We start from the raw sequence: 18,685 nt of genomic DNA on the forward strand, positions 1-18,685 counted from the left end.
GGGCAGGACAGGAATAAAGACACAGACGTAAAGAATGGACTTGACATGGAGAAGAGGAAGGGTAAGCTGGGATGAAGTGAGAGAGTAGCATTGACATATATACACTAGCAAATGTAAAATAGATAGCTAGTGGGAAGCAGCTGCATCACACAGGGAGATCAGCTCCGTGCTTTGTGACCACCTAGAGAGGTGGGATAGTGAGGGTGGGAGGGAGACACAAGAGGGAGGGGATATGGGGATATATGAATATGTATAGCTGATTCACTTTGTTATAAAGCAGAAACTAACATACCATTGTAAAGCAATTATACTCCAATAAAGGTGTTAAAAGAAAAAGGAATTTTTAAAAAAATGACATATACATTTTTTCAACAGAAAACTAAAATTATGGACCGACATGAGGAAGTTCTATAATGCCAAAGGGAGACAGAGAGGAAAGAGACATTTACTGAGTGCCCATCACATGCCAAGGATTGTGCCAGGAGGGGCTTCCCCATACAAACAGTGGTGAATTCAGCTGACCATGATTCACCTTCAGTCATATAATTAATGGGAACTTATTGAAAAAAAAAAATCTCCTAAGATCTTTTTCTCTTATTGTTGCTTCCTACTTGGAAACGAATATTTATAACCTACTGGAGGTGAAACTCACCAAGTAGTTGAATAGGATGTGAGAGGTCTGAGCAGGAAAGTCTCCGATATTCAGGAGAAGTTTGCGCAGCATGTACATTAACTCATCCTGAAAGAACAACAGAATTTCTAGGTCTCATTCAGCTGCCATGCTGTAGGAAATAAAATTAACTTCTTGAAAAGCAAGGTAGGGGGATTTTTCTTACTTTTGCCCACATGTTGATTTCCCTTATGTTCAGAATTTTAATATGGTATTTGTGATACTTGTTAAATAGCGTTTAAACCAACTGTAACACCGTCTCCTAGAAGCTAATACATGAAATTACTAAAGCAAGAGTCAAACTTTTAAATAAAAATGCAGACTGTGTCTATAGGTCCCAGGCAAATCACAGGAAAGCTGTACATTTAGTCATCTGTTTGCTGTGGCTTCCAGGTGTGATGGAAATGTGAGGAGGATCTATCTTAAGAAACCATTAAACAAACTAGGCTTATTGAACTTCACAGTTCTGCTTCCTACGTTTCAAGTCAAAGAGATAAAGCTGGGCCAAGAGAGAATAAATGGAGGTGTTTCTAATTAACCTTCCTTTCAGAAACTTAATCTTCCAGTGAACAGGACCATAACACAGAAATGAAGAAATAATTTGTAATCGTCAGGGTATTTTGCCATTGCTCAGAAAATGACTTTTATTTGGCATAATCTTCTCACAGGGTGACCTGATAAATTAGATTTTTTGATTAATGGAGAGTTTCAACATGCTCTAACAATACTACCTGCACCACATACTACCAGCCAGTCAGAATTCAGTAAACGTACCGAACACTGAAAACATTAAACTGAATTTAATCTTTGTTTAAAAGACTGAGAATCTTTCAGTATCTTAGGGTCATTACTAGCAGGGTACCATATACATACGGAGACATCAGTGAATGGAGAAATTCAAAAGAAAACAGCCAAGTTTAATTTGTTCATCATTATCATCATCCAAAGTACTTCTCGGCTATATGTCAGAGGACACCAATGTTGCATGCATGTCACTATAAAGTCCACTGCTTGTTTTTAACCATGTTCACACACATAGCTACACAGCTACACTATAAAGAAAGAGGAATTTACTTGTCTGTTGCTGATGGTCAGTTTTTCCAGGAAATGTCGAAGAACTGTTGATGGATCTTCAATTAGACAATTCCATAAGACTTGCTGGGCCACAGCACTCACTTCAGAAGAGAAAGGAAATTGAATAGTCATCTTAAATGGAGATAAATCTATTAGATAAAGTATTCAAATAATTTACTAAACTTTAATAGGTCTCTCTCAAATTCTTGCCTTACAGAGGTTCTGTGAACTCTTTTTCTATTGAAAGGCAGGTATCTGTTCTTTTTGTTGTTGTTTCTGAACATTTTAGCCTATAAGGAAAATGTGACAAAAGAGTATAGGATGCCCTTTAAATATCAGCATTGCTTTTGTTAAAAATGCATTTGTGATATACAATGGAATATCATTTAGCCATAAAAAAGGAAATCCTCCCATTTGTGACAATATGGATGGACTTTGAGGGTGTTATGCAAAGTGAAAGAAGTCGGACAGAGAAAGAAAAATGTATGATCTCACTTACATGTGGAATCAAAGAAAAACCCAAACTCATAGATACATAGGACAGATTTGTTACCAGAGGTGGGGGGGTGGGTACTGGGGGGAGGGAAGGTGGTCAAAGTTTACAAACTTCCAGTTATAAGATAAATAAATCCTGGGGATATAATGTACAGCATGGTGACTGTCGTTAACAATACTGTATTGTATACTTGAAAGCTGTTAAGACAGTAGTTATTAAAAGTCCTCCTCAGGACTTCCCTGGTGGCACAGTGGTTAAGAATCCGCCTGCCAATGCAGGGGACAAAGGTTCGAGCCCTGCTCCGGGAAGACCCCACATGCCATGAAGCAACTAAGCCTGAGCGCCACAGCTACTGAATTTGCACTCTAGAGCACACGGGCCACAACTACTGAGCCCGCGCACCTAGAGCTCGTGCTCCACAAGAGAAGCCACCACAATTCGATGTCTGCGCACTGCGACGAATAGCCCCCGCTCGCCGCAGCTAGAGAAAGCCCACGTGCAGCCACGAAGACCCAAAGCAGCCAAAAATTAAAAAGTTCCCATAATAAAAAAAAATTGTAGCCATGTATGGTGATGGATGTTAACTAAACTTATTGTGGTAATCATTTTGTAACGCATACATATATCAAATGTTTATGTTGTATATCTAAAACTAACACAATGTTATATGTCAATTACATCTTAATAAAAAAAGAATACAGTTATGAATCTTTGTTTTGGAAATTACCCTAATGTTAACAGTGGTAAGTATTTATTAAAGTCCCACTTCATTGTTTATTGTATGCAGAAATTCCTAAAGTAATTATTTGGTTTAGAAAATATGCTTTGTTTAGAATGCACATGAATTAGACATGACCTTTTATTCTTCACATGAATGTTTTAAATAATAACTCCCACAGCAAGATGACATAGTTGAGCCAGTAACAGTTAGGGTTCCCACTTCTAATGAGGGTGTCTTAGGAATAAATAATTATTCCTAATGTGAAAGAAAGTGCTACTTCTTTGGGAAAAGTGGTCAGTCTAAGGTTGCCTGAAGTGCCCAGGCTAAGAAAGCAGGTGGGTAAAAGTGAGTAGGGGGTAAGCATTAGATAATCTTCCGTTTAAATGGTTTAGTTTAGTTTTCTAAACTAGGAATATAGAGTTTAGCATAAATTTATTTTTCAGCCTATATTTAAAATAAATCATACCAAATTTTTTTGCTTCAGAAGCTAACCATCAAATTAAAATTGAACTATATAAATAAATAATTTAACAGATGTAAATATAAGCTTTAACTTTCATGTATCTTTATAAATAATTAAAATAGATGTGGGTTTTTGTTAAGTTGAAATTGGTTGCAAAACTTTCTTTATAACACTATATTCTAATTGCTAAGTACGGCAGTTTAATGCTTAAAACATGAGAAATACAGAAAAAGACAAAGAGGAGAATAAGACTGATAAGTCTACCAACCACCAAAACAACTATAAACATTTTAGAGTATATTTTTTCATATATATGAAATATATATATTTACATGTATCTTTAAGTAATATCATATAGAAAATACTCTCTGGTACTCACATTTTTAATTATAAATTGAACACTTTTATGTTAATATTTTTCTAATGTGCACAGAAAGCTGTCATATGGAGGTACCATGATTAACTAATTGCTTATTGTTGGACATTTAAACTCTTTTCGAATATTTGCTATTTTAAAACTATACAAGGTACAGCGTTCTCTGTAAACCTTAATTCACCCCTCATTACTGCCTTAGGAAATTGCTAGATACCAAAATCTGTGTCAAAGGGTGTACACACTTTTAAGGCTTATGGTGCATACTGTGAAACTGTTTCAGAATGCTTGCATTAAATTTTTACTGCCGTCAGCAAGGTGTGAGGATAATCTTTTCTCTGAATCTTTACCAGCTATGCATAATTTCTTTTGAAAAAATCCTTGCAATTTTTTATATGAAATGTAAGATTTCACTGTTGTTTTAAACAACAGTGTTATTTACAGATTTAATTGGCTGTTAGAGTGCGTGTTTATATCCTTTGTCCATTTCTCTACTGGGGTATAAAAATGTCATTATTGAGTTATAAAGGTTTTTTATAAACCTTTTTATAAAGGTTTTTTAAAAAAAAAATAACATCAAGAATATTAACCTGTTATCTGTGACAAATGTAACTCATCTTTACCCCTAGTTTATCATTTCATTTTTCAATTATTTTCTTTACATACTACCTTTGGAAAGGAAATCAAGTGAGAAAGATGGCATTAATGATGTCAAGCCAATGGCTAAGATTTCTAAGGTGGCCAAAATCACTATTTGATTTCTCCGTGGCCAAATGAGGGTTGGTCTGTTCTCCAGTCCTAAACAATGCTCCTGGAAAAAACTGCCTATTTTAAGTGCAATATCTTGGTCATAAAGTGTGGGAGGAAAAGGTGGAGAAAGTGGTAGTGTTAGTTCAGCCTGCTACAAATCTGTCATTACAGTATGTCCATAAAACAACTCCACACGTGGCCAGTGGTTCATGGCTTCGAGGGCACCCTACTGCTCTTTATCAGATGAACGCCTTCAGTATTTATTAGAGTTACTGACGGTTTTGACTAGTCAATACTGTATACCTGTTGGACTTCCCTGGTGGCGCAGTGGTTGAGAGTCCGCCTGCCAATGCAGGAGACCTGGGTTCGTGCCCCGGTCCGGGAAGATCCCACATGCCGCGGAGCGGCTGGGCCCACGAGCCATGGTCGCTGAGCCTGCGCATCCGGAGCCTGTGCTCCGCAACGGGAGAGGCCACAGCAGTGAGAGGCCCGCGTACCGCAAACAAACAAAAACTGTACCTGCTACTCCATCTTCTCGCACCTCACCATCCTCCATCAGGTGGACAATGGGGAGCACTGCTGCACAGATGCATGCCGGGAACACAGCCTGCGGGGGCTGAGGCACGTGGGGGCTGGGCAGGTGTTCAGTGGTGTGCTCCTCATCTGAAGAGGGAGACAGAATCGGCGTGCTTTTCTCAGTTCAAGACCTACTTATGGAACTTTTTTTTCTGTGCAGATATCTAGTCGTGCCAGCATCATCTGTTGGAAAGACTATTCTTTCCCCCATTGACGTTTCATGGCACCCTTTTCAAACTTGAAATCAACATACATGTAATGGTTTACTTCTGGTTCCAATCTAGTCCCTTGACGTGTATATCAACCCTCAAGTCCATACTGCACAGTCTTGGTTACTGCAGCTCTGTAGTCAGTTTTGAAATGGGGAAATGTAAGTTTTCCAACTTTGCTCTTCATTTCCAAGATTACTGTGCCTATGCAAGGGTGTGGAACAGTTGGAACCCTTATGCTTTTTGGTCGGAATGTAAAACGATACAGACACTTTTGAAAAGGGTTTGGCAGTTTTCCTCACAAGACTTATACATAATGGTTCATAAGAGTGTAATTCATAATAACCAAAGGGTGGAAACAACCCAGAAGTCCACTCTAACTGGTGAATGGATACAGAAAACGTGGCGTATCCATATAATGGAACATGATCTTGTAATAAGAAGGAATGAAGAACTGATACATGTGGCAGCATGAATCGACCTGGAAAGTATGCTGAGTGAAAGGATCCAGTCACAAAAGGCCACATACTCTATGATCCCATTCATATGAGATGTGCAGAATAGGCAAATTCATAGAAATAGAAAGTAGATTATTTCTCGTCAGGGGTTGGGGGGAGTGGTGGATGAGGCGTGACTACTAATGGGTATAGGGTCTCTTTTGGGGATAATGAAAATATCCTAAAATTAGGTAGGGTTGACGGTTGCACAGTCTACAAATATACTAACAACCACTGCATTATGCACTTCAAAAGGGTGAATTTTAGTATGTGAATTATATCTCAATAAAGGTGTTAGAAAAAATATAGATATGCCTTGGGCTGCTGTGATTAATTAGCATTGGTCATTTTTGAAGTTTTCCAGGGTTGTGCAGTGAAGGGTTGAGAACCACTAGTTTCTGTACAACTTTTTGATGACTTTATAAATCGTGATGAAATCTGTATAATCATGAAGGAGCGAGTCCCCAGACAGTTATTTATCATTAGAGAAGCATAGTTTTTAAATTCTTAGAACTGAAGAGTATCACATTTCTCCACCGGAATCAGATTTCATTACAGGACTGGCACGAGCTTTGTTCTTCCTTTGATAAATTATTCTAGAACAGCATTCTAAAGCATCCTACTGAGTCTTAGCTATGCACTGGAATCACCTGAGATTTTAAAAACACTGAGGTGCTTGAGTCCCACCCTTAGAGATTCTGATTTGGTCTTGGGTGTGACCTGGGCATTTTTAAAAGCTCCCTGGTTGATCGTAATGTGTAGCCAGTGTTGAAAACTGTTAACTGCCTAGAATGATGTTTTATTGAACCCTCAGCAATATGATGACATGTGATGTAATTAAAATAGAACCAATTTATCAAGGACATTTGCTGGATTAAATCAACAATTTTTTTTTAGAATACCACTCATCTAATATACATTTTTAAACTTTAAGATCATGAGACAGGTTATTTAATCAAGACAGTGTAATGAAGTGAGATAATCATATCAAATAAAAATTGTTTCAAAACACACAAGTCATGAGGAATAAAGGACACATTTGTAAGAGGACACACCTTCAGCACTGACAGCTGAACGCACTGACCAGACTGACCCTCGGCGGAAGGAATAATTCCTGTGGGAAGTGCTGGAGGTACAGGATGGACTCACAGACAGTCGACGGGCTGCCAGATTGGTGACTTCTTCTACTGGCAAAGAAAATGGGGAACGTGAACTTTGGTTTTGTAACAAAAAAGTTATCATCACTATTATAGTTGTACTTATATCAAAGTGTATATAGGTCTCATAGCATAAGGCTTAAGTAATTTAGAGTGTTCTTTGGTGAGGAAAAAACACCTACAGAAAGGCAGACAGAAAATTCCTCCCAAAGATTTCACAGAAGTGGGGCAGAGAATCACTGAATTTAGAATGGTTCATAATGATGAAAGATTGATTGCGTGTGTTTTATCACACACTCTGGATTCAGCTGCTGCCTGAATCATAGTCACTGCTTGGTCCATTATCATATTAGTTCATTCAATGTGGCTAATGTCCTCCTCTGTAAACAAGCCAGCTCTAAACATTTAGAAAAAGACAACTTTCTTCTCTTTCTTTAGATAGTGTCAGGAGGTAAGAGAGAGAGACAGAGGGAGCATATCACCTCATGTCACATAAAATCGTCAATGTTTATTTCAAAGCAAGTCCTTTCCCTTTTGTGTGACTCAGCGCCCCCCACCCCCCCCACAAAGAAGTCCAGTGTGTAGAGGGCACCTTCTTCTTCTGGCTCTGAGTTGGGTGTGCAGGTGGGCTCGTAGCAAGCCTCCTGGGTGATGGGGATGGCGGTGATGAGGCTGGCTTCTCGACCAAGACGTTTCTTCTCTTCCTCCTGTTGCAAGTTCTTTAAGATGTGTTCTGCCCTTTGATGGGAGCGGGACACAGCCCGGGCTGAAAAGGATTTCTACAGAGACATGAAGGCAAGTTTACTTACTAGCAACTCTTCTGCAAGGTCACATGTATAAAAAGCGTTCTACTAAATGTAGACACAGATGTGGTACTTTGTTCTCAGGAAATGTTAGGGCATCCGTGACCTAGTTTCATGGAGATTTATTTGTTTGCTTCTTTTTCTACCAAGTTTCCAGGCTGTGTACAACTAAGACATTCCTTTTCATTCAATCGGGATAATTCTTCAAGGATGTTTGTAATTTCGGGAAAGAAAAAATGTTATTTTACTTAATCTTATTTTAGGATAAAATATCAATGATCCACTCTTTAAACACATTGAATAAACATTTTTAATGCTCTGTTTCCTTCCAAAATTTCTTGAACTCGTTTTAAATGAAGGACATTTACTTCATAAGGTTAATAAAAGAGAAAGTCAGAACCATGGGAAGGAGGAGGAAAGATCTCTTTCATGTAAAACAATTAATTATGTGATTTACTTCATTTTTGTATCTTAAGTATCTACCACACTGCAAATACTTAATATTTAGAAATATTAATGTTAAATAATAATAAATATAAATAATAGAAAATACAGTGGCACACTGTAAATACTTAACAAGATTTATAGAAACAAAGCTACTGAATGGAAATTATGAGAGTTGGTAGTGTTACTACGGTTGAATGTAAAATCTGACTCTGTTTACCAGCAGCAAAAGCATAACAGATAAGAAACAATAAAGGAGAAAAGATTCACTTTGCAAAGGGACCATTCTGTTTTTGCCTTAATCATGATGCTTATGCTGAGATAAATTCCAAGAGCTCTGGGGATGAAGTAATTGGTCTCAGAGCAGGGAAGTGATCACTGACGTTCTTCACTGTCAATTTGAAGTGATGTCTATGTATAGTAGAAATTCTACATCTTTGTTGGCCAGTGGTCACATAGGATTAAAGAGACAGACAAGGGGTGTTGGTCACTCTTCTAAAGGACAGCTGTCATCGAAGTTCCCTTTATGCAGGGTATTAACATAAGACTAAAGGTTTCCAATAGTGGATGACACAACAGCAGTTAAGGGCATTTGATGGGCCACATGGCAGTTCATTTTCAGAGCCAGGGGTTAAGCTAGTTTATTATAATAAGATAAGGGAAAGATAACTGGATACAGAATTAGGGGCTTTGGCTTGAAATTCACTGTGAAATTGGGAAGAGGATGTACTTGACTCAAATGAATCTATCACATGTATGAGAAAAAAACCAAAGATCTTTATACCAGTGGTTCCGATGAAGGAGGGAAGAACCAAGCGTGCCTTTGTCCTTGGCACAAAACCATCAGATATGAAGGTAGTGTATGCAGAAGAATTAAAAGAAAAACATTCTGATGGGTAAAGAGTTCAAACAAACAGTTCAAAGAAAACTACAAATGCCTAGAAAATATATGTATGACATGCAAAAACGTTCAACCTCGCTTCATATATTCAACCAACTTTTTAAAGATGTGTGAATAAAAAAGCCAATAACTTTGTTTTTTGCCATTCAATGTGGCATTAAAAAATAATACTAGTTAATTTGAATAAAGAAGACATTTTCCTATTGTGTTATATAAGGGTAAAATGGTACAATCATCCTGGGGATATTTTGTGAGATATATCAGAAATCTTTAATATTCACATACCAATTGCCCTAAATCCTGTGGGAAATTATGCAAGGAAATAATCATGAATTTGTGTATAGAGATGTGTTCTTTTTCTATATTTGCTTTATCTTCCAAATTTTCTACATTATATTGTAATTTAGGAAAATGCTATGCAACAGGTGAAAAAGGCATATTTTGAAGATTTATTTTTTCAAAAGGCACATATTCTTGGTTCTTGTTTATAAATAGACTGGGTTCTAAACTTAACTGTTTATAAATTATATTACTTAGAGCAGTAATGTATTAGAAGAGCATAAGACCTGAGCTCTCAGAGTGATGTTTCTGATGATGATACTGATGATCAATAAGGTAAAGAACAGACTAAGGTCCAAACAAGGACAGCAAGAGCAGGAAACTCAGTTCTTTTTCTTCTTCATCCAGAGTCAATCTCATTCACTTTTGGGTAGCTTATGTAGGTTAAATGAATTGTTTGTTTTATAATAAAGAGAGGCAAAAGCACTACCTTTGGCTAGGAAATCAATGCCTAATGCTTTTAGTAGCTTTTATTATAAGGTGGCTGCTTCTATGATTATGGAACAAAACTGTTTTGGCTTCTGGAGGTCTGCAAATGCTCACCCCAGATGTCAGTTCCTTCTATCTCAAGAACTAAAGGCCTTTTGTGGTTGATTTTCTGTGCTGTTATTACATTCTTATGACAACTGTCTCACACATCCATTGTTCTCTCTTACACGTATACCATGGAGCCTGAAGATATTAGAAAGAAAGGGCCTGTTACTCACAGACTGGTCTTCATTAATGGGGTCCTGGACACTCCCGCTGCACTGAGGGACCCAGGGGGGGTCAAACATCGGGACAGATGGCATTCCAAGCACTGGGGAGGGCAGGGTGAAGTTTATACTGGGAGGCGGGATCTGTTAGTTGATATCAGAAGAATGAAGTGAGTAAGATGGAAAATAAGATAGAATGAGTCTGAAGCAAAATTATGACATAATCTTTTAGAGCTCAGGATGTTATAAGGCACATGAAGAACGTCTCTGGGCCTCAGTTTACTCATTAATAAAATGAAGCGTTTCAACTATATGATCTCTATTTGTGTTAATCACCCCATCTTCCAAAGAACATCTGTGTTGATATAGTAAAATGTATGGAAGATTACACCCCAAACTTCTATGTGCTTACCTCTGGGGATGGTGGTGAAATCTTGAGGTTTATAGAAACTTGATTTTCTTACTCTACATTCTTACATTTCAATTTGTTTTAAGGACAAGAATTCACTCATATATGAGTCAGGTTTACTTATGTAATCAGAGAGGGAAAAAAAGAAGTATCTCGGGCTTCCCTGGTGGCGCAGTGGCTGGGAGTCCGCCGGCCAATGCACGGGACGCGGGTTCGTGCCCCGGTCCAGGAAGATCCCACATGCCGTGGAGCGGCTGGGCCCGTGAGCCATGGCCACTGGGTCTGTGCGTCTGGAGCCTGTGCTCCACAACGGGAGAGGCCGCAACAGTGAGAGGCCCGCGTATGTATACCTCACCTTAAAAATCTGCTGTGCTCCCTCCTCCATCCGGGGCCAGACCTGATAGCGAAACCTCCAAAGCGTGTGGAACTTAAGGACAGCGTTCAGCCGCTGCACGGTCTCCGGGTGGTGGAACTCTGATGTCAGCATATCAGACACGGCCTCGGGGACTTTCACCGCACACAACAGGAACATGGCCGCTAAAGACAGTCAACATCAAAGACAGTTCATCAGCTGCGCATCTCTCAATTTTGCATGATTCCTGGGGATAGGTAGAATGGGGAAACTGCTTCTGTCTCCTGAAAATGACTACTGAGCTATAGAGCCAGGCCACCAGCGCTGGCAAAAGCAAAGCCTGTTTCAGCACCTGGAAAGCAGACTTCATCCTTTGTGCCTCCCACAATCTTCTAATATCTGATGCGAGCATGATCTGTGACAGCATGACATTGCAGTAGAAAAACTCATTCTAAGCAAAGTTTCCTTTGGCTCACAGTGAAAAGTAGATGCCAGAGGAAGCAAATGAAGAAAGGAAATTACAAGCTGAAATATCCTTTTTAAGAAATGGCTAGAGTCATCTCAGAGTAACCCTAGGACAGTACATAAAAATGTCCATTTAAAACTGTCTCAGTGGGCTTCCCTGGTGGCACAATGGTTGAGAGTCCGCCTGCCGATGCAGCAGACACGGGTTTGTGCCCCGGTCTGGGAGGATCCCACATGCCGCAGAGCGGCTGGGCCCGTGAGCCATGGCTGCTGAGCCTGTGCGTCCGGAGCCTGTGCTCCACAACGGGAGAGGCCTACGTACTGCAAAAAAAAAAACCAAAAAAAAAACCCCAAACTGTCTCAGTTCCATTAGTTATATTAAAAATAACATTCATCATCCAGTGAGTGGGCGCCACCGGGAAACTCTGAGGGCGCAGAAGTGGCTGACGTGTGGTGGCTTGAGGAAAGGAAGACGAGGGCCATAAAGAGCCTGCCGTGTGGCTGAAAGGGTCTCGGTGCTCCGTCCACGTGTCAGGCCTGAGCCAAGTAGATGGAAGAGCCGAGTTCAGGACACTGGACCACCAGAGACCTCCCAGCCCCACATAATATCAAATGGTGAAAGCTCTTCCAGAGATCTAAACCTCAACGCTAAGACCAAGCTCCACTCAACAATTAGCAAGCTCCAGTGCTGGACACTCTACGCCAAACAACTAGCAAGACAGGAACACAACCCCAACCATTAGCAGAGAGGCTGCCTAAAATCATAATGAGTTCACAGACATCCCCAAAAAACACCACCAGAACGACAAGATCCAGCCTCATCCACCAGAACACAGGCACCAGTCCCCTCCACCAGGAAGCCCACACAACCCATTAAACCAACCTTACCCACAGTGGGCAGCTGCGAAAAACAACAGGAACTACGAACCTGCAGGCTGTGAAAAGAAGACCCCAAACACAGTAAGTTAAGAAAAATGAGAAGACAGAGAAACACACAGCAGATGAAGGAGCAAGGTGAAAACCCACCAGACCAAACAAATAAAGAGGAAATAGGCAGTCTACCTGAAAAAGAATTCAGATTAATGGTAGTAAAGATGATCCAGAATCTTGGAAATAGAATGGAGAAAATACAAGAAACGTTTAACAAGGACCTAGAAGAACTAAAGAGCAAACAAACAATGATGAGCAACATAATAAATGAACTAAAAAATTCTCTAGAAGGAATCAATAGCAGAATAACTGAGGCAGAAGAATGGATAAGTGACCTGGAAGATAAAACAGTGGAAATAACTACTGCAGAGCAGAATAAAGAAAAAAGAACAAAAAGAACTGAGGAGAGTCTCAGAGACCTCTGGGACAACATTAAATGCAACAACATTCGAATTATAGAGGTCGCAGAAGAAGAGAAACAGAAAGGGACTGAGAAAATATTTGAAGAAATTATAGTTGAAAACTTCCACAATATGGGAAAGAAAATAGTCACTCAAGTCCAGGAAGTGCAGAGAGTCCCATACAGGATAAATCCAAGGAGAAACATGCCAAGACACATATTAATCAAACTATCAAAAATTAAATACAAAGAAAAAATATTAAAAGCAGCAAGGGAAAAACAACAAATAACATACAAGGGAATCCCCATAAGGTTAACAGCTGATCTTTCAGCAGAAACTCTGCAAGCCAGAAGGGAGTGGCAGGACATATTTAAAGTGATGAAAGGGAAAAACCTACAATCAAGATTACTCTACCCAGCAAGGATCTCATTCAGATTTGACGGAGAAATTAAAACCTTTACAGAGAAGTAAAAGCTAAGAGAATTCAGCACCACCAAACCAGCTTTACAACAAATGCTAAAGGAACTTCTCTAAGTAGGAAACACAATAGAAGGAGAAGACCTACAATAACAAACCCAAAACAATTAAGAAAATGGTAATAGGAACACACATATTCATAATTACCTTAAATGTAAATGGATTAAATGCTCCAACCAAAAGACATAGACTGGCTGAATGGATACAAAAACAAGACCTGTATATATGCTGTCTACAAGAGACCCACTTCAGACCTAGGGACACATACAGACTGAAAGTGAGGGGATGGAAAAAGGTATTCCATGCAAATGGAAATCAAAAGAAAGCTGGAGTAGCAATTCTCATATCAGACAAAATACACTTTAAAACTAAGACTATTACAAGAGACAAAGAAGGACACTACATAATGATCAAGGGTTCAATCCAAGAAGAAGATATAACAATTGTACATATTTATGCACCCAAAATATGAGCACCTCAGTACATAAGGCAAATGCTAACAGCCATAAAAGGGGAAATCGACAGTAACACAATCATAGCAGCGGACTTTAACACCTCACTTTCACCAATGGACAGATCATCCAAAATGAAAATAAATAAAGAAACACAAGCTTTAAATGATACATTAAACAAGATGGACCTAATTGATATTTATAGGACATTCCATCCAAAAACAACAGAATAAACTTTCTTCTCAAGTGCTCATGGAACATTCTCCAGGATAGATCATATCTTGGGTCACAAAGCAAGCCTTGGTAAATTTAAGAAAATTGAAATCATATCAAGTATCTTTTCTGGCCACAACGCTATGAGACTAGATATAAATTACAGGAAAAAATCTGTAAAAAATACAAAGACATGGAGGCTACTACTAAATACTAAATACACTACTGAATAACCAAGAGATCACTGAAGAAATCAAAGAGGAAATCAAAAAACATCTAGAAGCAAATGACAGTGAAAACACGATGACCCAAAACCTATGAGATGCAGCAAAAGCAGTTTTAAGAGGGAAGTTTACAGCAATACAATCCTACATCAAGAAACATCTCAAATAAACAACCTAACCTTACACCTAAAGCAGTTAGAGAAAGAAGAACAAAAACCCCCCAAAGTTAGCAGAAGGAAAGAAATCATAAAGATCAGACCAGAAATAAATGAAAAAGAAATGAAGGAAATGATAGCAAAGATCAATAAAACTAAAAGCTGGTTCTTTAAGAAAATAAACAAAATTGATAAAGCATTAGCCAGACTCATCAAGAAAAAAAGGTAGAAACTCAAATCAATAGAATTAGAAATGAAAAAGGAGAAGTAACAACTGTAACTGCAGAAATACAAAGGATCATGAGAGATTGCTACAAGCAATGATATGCCAATAAAATGGACAACCTGGAAGAAATGGACAAATACTTAGAAAAGCACAACCTCCCGAGACTGAAGCAGGAAGAAATAGAAAATATAAACAGACCAATCACAAGCACTGAAATTGAGACTCTGACTAAAAGTCTTCCAACAAACAAAAGTCCAGTATCAGATGGCTTGTCAGGCGAATCCTATCAAACATTTAGAGAAGAGCTAACACCTATTCTTTTCAAACTCTTCCAAAATATAGCAGAGGGAGGAGCACTCCCAAACTCATTCCACAAGGCCACCATCACCCTGATACCAAAACCAGACACAAATGTCACAAAGAAAGAAAACTACAGGCCAATATCATTATTGAATATAGATGCAAAAATTCTCAACAAAATACTAGCAAACAGAATCCAACAACACATTAAAAGGATCATAGACCATGATCAAGTGGGTTTTATCCCAGGAATGCAAGGATTCTTCAATATATGCAAATCAATCCATGTGATAAATCATATTTACAAACTGAAGGAGAAAAAACCATATGATCATCTCAATAGATGCAGAAAGAGCTTTTCACAAAATTCAACACCCATTTACAATAAAAGCCCTCCAAAAAGTAGGCATAGATGGAACTTACCTCAACATCATAAAGGCCATATATGACAAATCCACAGCCACCATTGTTCTAAATGGTGAAAAACTGAAACCATTTCCACTAAGATCAAGAACAAGACAAGGTTGTCCACTCTCACCACTATTATTCAACATAGTTTTGGAAGTTTTAGCTACAGCAGAGAAGAAAAAGAAATAAAAGGAATCCAAATTGGAAAAGAAGTAAAGCTGTCACTGTTTTCTGATGACATGATATTATACGTATAGAATCCTAAAGATGCTACCAGAAAACTACTAGAGGTAATCAATGAATGTGGCAAAGTAGCAGGATACAAAATTAATGCACAGAAATCTCTTGCATTCTTGTACAGTAATGATGAAAAATCTTAAAGAGAAATTAAGGAAACACTCCCATTTACCATTGCAACAAAAATAAATAAAATACCTAGGAATAAATCTACCTAAGGAGACAAAAGACCTGTATGCAGAAAACTATAAGAAACTGATGAAAGAAATTAAAGATGATACAAACAGATGGAGAGATATACCATGTTCTTGGATTGGTAGAATCAACATTGTGAAAATGACTACACTACCCGAAGCAATCTACAGATTCAATGCAATCTCTATCAAACTACCAATGGCATTTTTCAGAGAACTAGAAAAAAAATTTCACAATTTATATGGAAACACAAAAGACCCCGAATGGCCAAAGCAATCTTGAGAAAGAAAAACGGAGCTGGAGGAATCAGGCTCCCTAACTTCAGACTGTACTACAAAAGTACAGTAATGAAGACAGTATGGTACTTGTACAAAAACAGAAATATAGATCAATGGAACAGGACAGAAAGCCCAGAGAAAAACCCATGCACATATGGTCACCTTATCTTTGATGAAAGAGACAAGAATATACAATGGAGAAAAGACAGCCTCTTCAATGAGTGGTGCTGGGAAAACTGGACAGCTACATGTAAAAGAATGTAATTAGAATACTCCCTAACACCATACACAAAAATAAACTCAAAATGGATGAAAGACCTAAATATAAGGGCAGACACTATAAAACTCTTAGAGGAAAACATAGGCAGAACACTCTGTGACATAACTCACAGCAAGATCCTTTTGGACCCACCTCCTAGAGAAATGGAAATAAAAACAAAAATAAACAAATGGGACCTAATGAAACTTCAAGCTTTTGCACAGCAAAGGAAACCATAAAAAGATGAAAAGACAACCCTCAGAGTGGGAGAAAATATTTGTAAACGAACCAACTGACAAAAGATTAATCTCCAAAATATACATGCAGCTCAATTGCAAAGAAACAAACAACCCAATCCAAAAATGGGCAGAAGACCTAAATACACATTTCTCCAAAGAAGACATACAGATTGCCAACAAACACATGAAAGGATGCTCAATGTCACTAATCATTAGAGAAATGCAAACCAAAACTACAGTGAGGTATCACCTCACACCAGTCAGAATGGCCATCATCAAAAATCTAAAACAAATAAATGCTGGAGAGGGTGTGGAGAAAAGGGAACCCTCTTGCACTGTTGGTGGGAATGTAAACTGATACAGCCACTATGGCGGTTCCTTAAAAAACTAAAGCTAGAACTACCATAGGACCCAGCAATCCCACTAATGGGCATATACCCTGAGAAAACCATAATACAAAAAGAGTCATGTGCCACAATGTTCATTGCAGGTCTATCTACAACAGCTAGGACATGGGAGCAACCTAAGTGTCCATCAACAGATGAATGGATAAAGAAGCTGTGGCACATATATACAATGGAATAGTACTCAGTCATAAAAAGAAACGAAATTGAGTTATTTGTAGTAAGGTGGATGGACCTAGAGTCTGTCATACAGAGTGAAGTAAGTCAGAAAGAGTACAACAAATACCGTATGCTAACACATATATATGGAATCTAAAAAAAAAACCAAAAATGGTTCTGAAGAACCTAGGGGGAGGACAGGAGTAAAGACGCAGACATAGAGAATGGACTTGAGGGCACAGGGAGGGGGAAGGTTAAGCTCAGACAAAGTGAGAGATTGGCATGGACTTATATACAATACCAAATGTAAAATAGAAAGCTAGTGGGAAGCATCTGCATAGCACAGGGAGATCAGCTCAGTGCTTTGTGTTCACCTAGAGGGTTGAGATAGGGAGGGTGGGAGGGAGACACAAGGGGGAGGAGATATGGGGATATACATATAAGTATAGCTGATTCAATTTGTTATACAACATCAACTAAAACAACATTGTAAGTAATTATAGTCCAATAAAGATGTTAAAAATTTTAAATAATAAAAATAACATTCATAAGGTAGACTCTATTAGAAACATCTACCCTTCCAAGAGGTAGAAGGACTGAGAAACCAAAAGAGACTTCATGAACCATAATACCATTGTTGTTTTTGGGGGGAAAGCGAAATATGAATAAGAGAAAGATCAGTGCTATGATAAGTTATGAAGTCAACGAATAATAAGGAAAAGAAATACACTCTGTAGCATAGATGGAGGAGCCAGTGTTGATCATAAAAATATAATTTAAAAACTCTCTTGTACTTTTTCCAAGATCCGCAAAACATGCTCAGGCAATTGTTAGAACAACTGGGGTTAAATTCCAGCTCTGAGACTTCTCTCCTATTGATCTTGGCCAAGTCTCTTAACTTCTTAACCTTTGTTTCTCTATTGGTAAAATGTCAATGATGATGATGAGAATGAGAATGAGGATGAGGATGCTGCTGATATCTGCCTCCTAATTTGTTGTTAGAATAAAATAACATATGAGAAAGTGCTTTGTGACATGAAAAGTACTACAGAATTCTAAAGCATATTTTATTTTTTAGAGGCAAAGTGGTATATGGAAAGGGCATCTATTTGTAGTCAAAAGATCTGGGTTTGATTTCCTGGGTCTGCTAATTCTGAGCTGTGAGCACTTGGTTAAAAGTCCTTTCAACCTTCTGAGTTGGATTTTGCTCATTTATACAATCATTGTTATGAGGATCAAGTAAGATAGTGTGTATGATAGAGTTCTAGAACAAATGTGAGCTACTGTCATCAGTAGCTTTTGATAATCTGTTTCTTAATCCTACCACCTCCTTAAATTTCCACTTTTTCTCCTTTCTTTACTTTTCTTTAAAGTGTACTCTGTCTCAATTTTTAAACACCATCGTCACTCTCTAAGTCATTGCAGTTGAAGTTCTACCTCAATCTCTTTACTGAAACAGTTTTCTTGTAATGCTCACTAATCAGCAGATCCAGTGGTATTTTTACAGCATTTCTTTTCTTTCAGTTTTTAACACTTTCATAACAATCTCCTTGAAAAGGATCTTCCTCTACTTCCATGGTTTGAGATTACTTAAGTTCTACTTTTCTGGTCGTTTTTCTGGATTTTGCTGGTCAGCTCTTCTTCCTGTCCTTTGAAGGTAGAGAAGGCCAATGGCCTAGTGTTCATTCCTCAGCCCTCTCCTCTATACCAAGAAATCATCCTCCCCCGGAATCA

The 18,685-nt window shown here is 38.4% G+C and overlaps 1 protein-coding gene across 2 annotated transcripts in view; it reads right to left on the reverse strand.

Moving 5' to 3' along the window:
* Window positions 1-18,685, reverse strand: part of UNC80 (unc-80 subunit of NALCN channel complex) — a 237,999-nt gene that overhangs the window by 61,938 nt on the left and 157,376 nt on the right. For both annotated transcript variants that reach the window (XM_027122575.1, XM_027122582.1), the window contains exons 31-37: window positions 10,933-11,114; window positions 10,181-10,312; window positions 7,579-7,765; window positions 6,885-7,016; window positions 5,067-5,210; window positions 1,745-1,845; window positions 653-739 (exon numbers count right to left, since the gene is read on the reverse strand). In XM_027122575.1, the coding sequence (XP_026978376.1) occupies window positions 653-739; window positions 1,745-1,845; window positions 5,067-5,210; window positions 6,885-7,016; window positions 7,579-7,765; window positions 10,181-10,312; window positions 10,933-11,114 (965 nt within the window). The remainder of the gene's footprint in view (window positions 1-652; window positions 740-1,744; window positions 1,846-5,066; window positions 5,211-6,884; window positions 7,017-7,578; window positions 7,766-10,180; window positions 10,313-10,932; window positions 11,115-18,685) is intronic.

Source organism: Aethalodelphis obliquidens, unplaced genomic scaffold, assembly GCF_003676395.1.
Source record: "Aethalodelphis obliquidens isolate GAN/ISIS:26980383/991018 unplaced genomic scaffold, ASM367639v1 scaffold2, whole genome shotgun sequence".
NCBI lineage: Eukaryota > Metazoa > Chordata > Mammalia > Artiodactyla > Delphinidae > Aethalodelphis > Aethalodelphis obliquidens.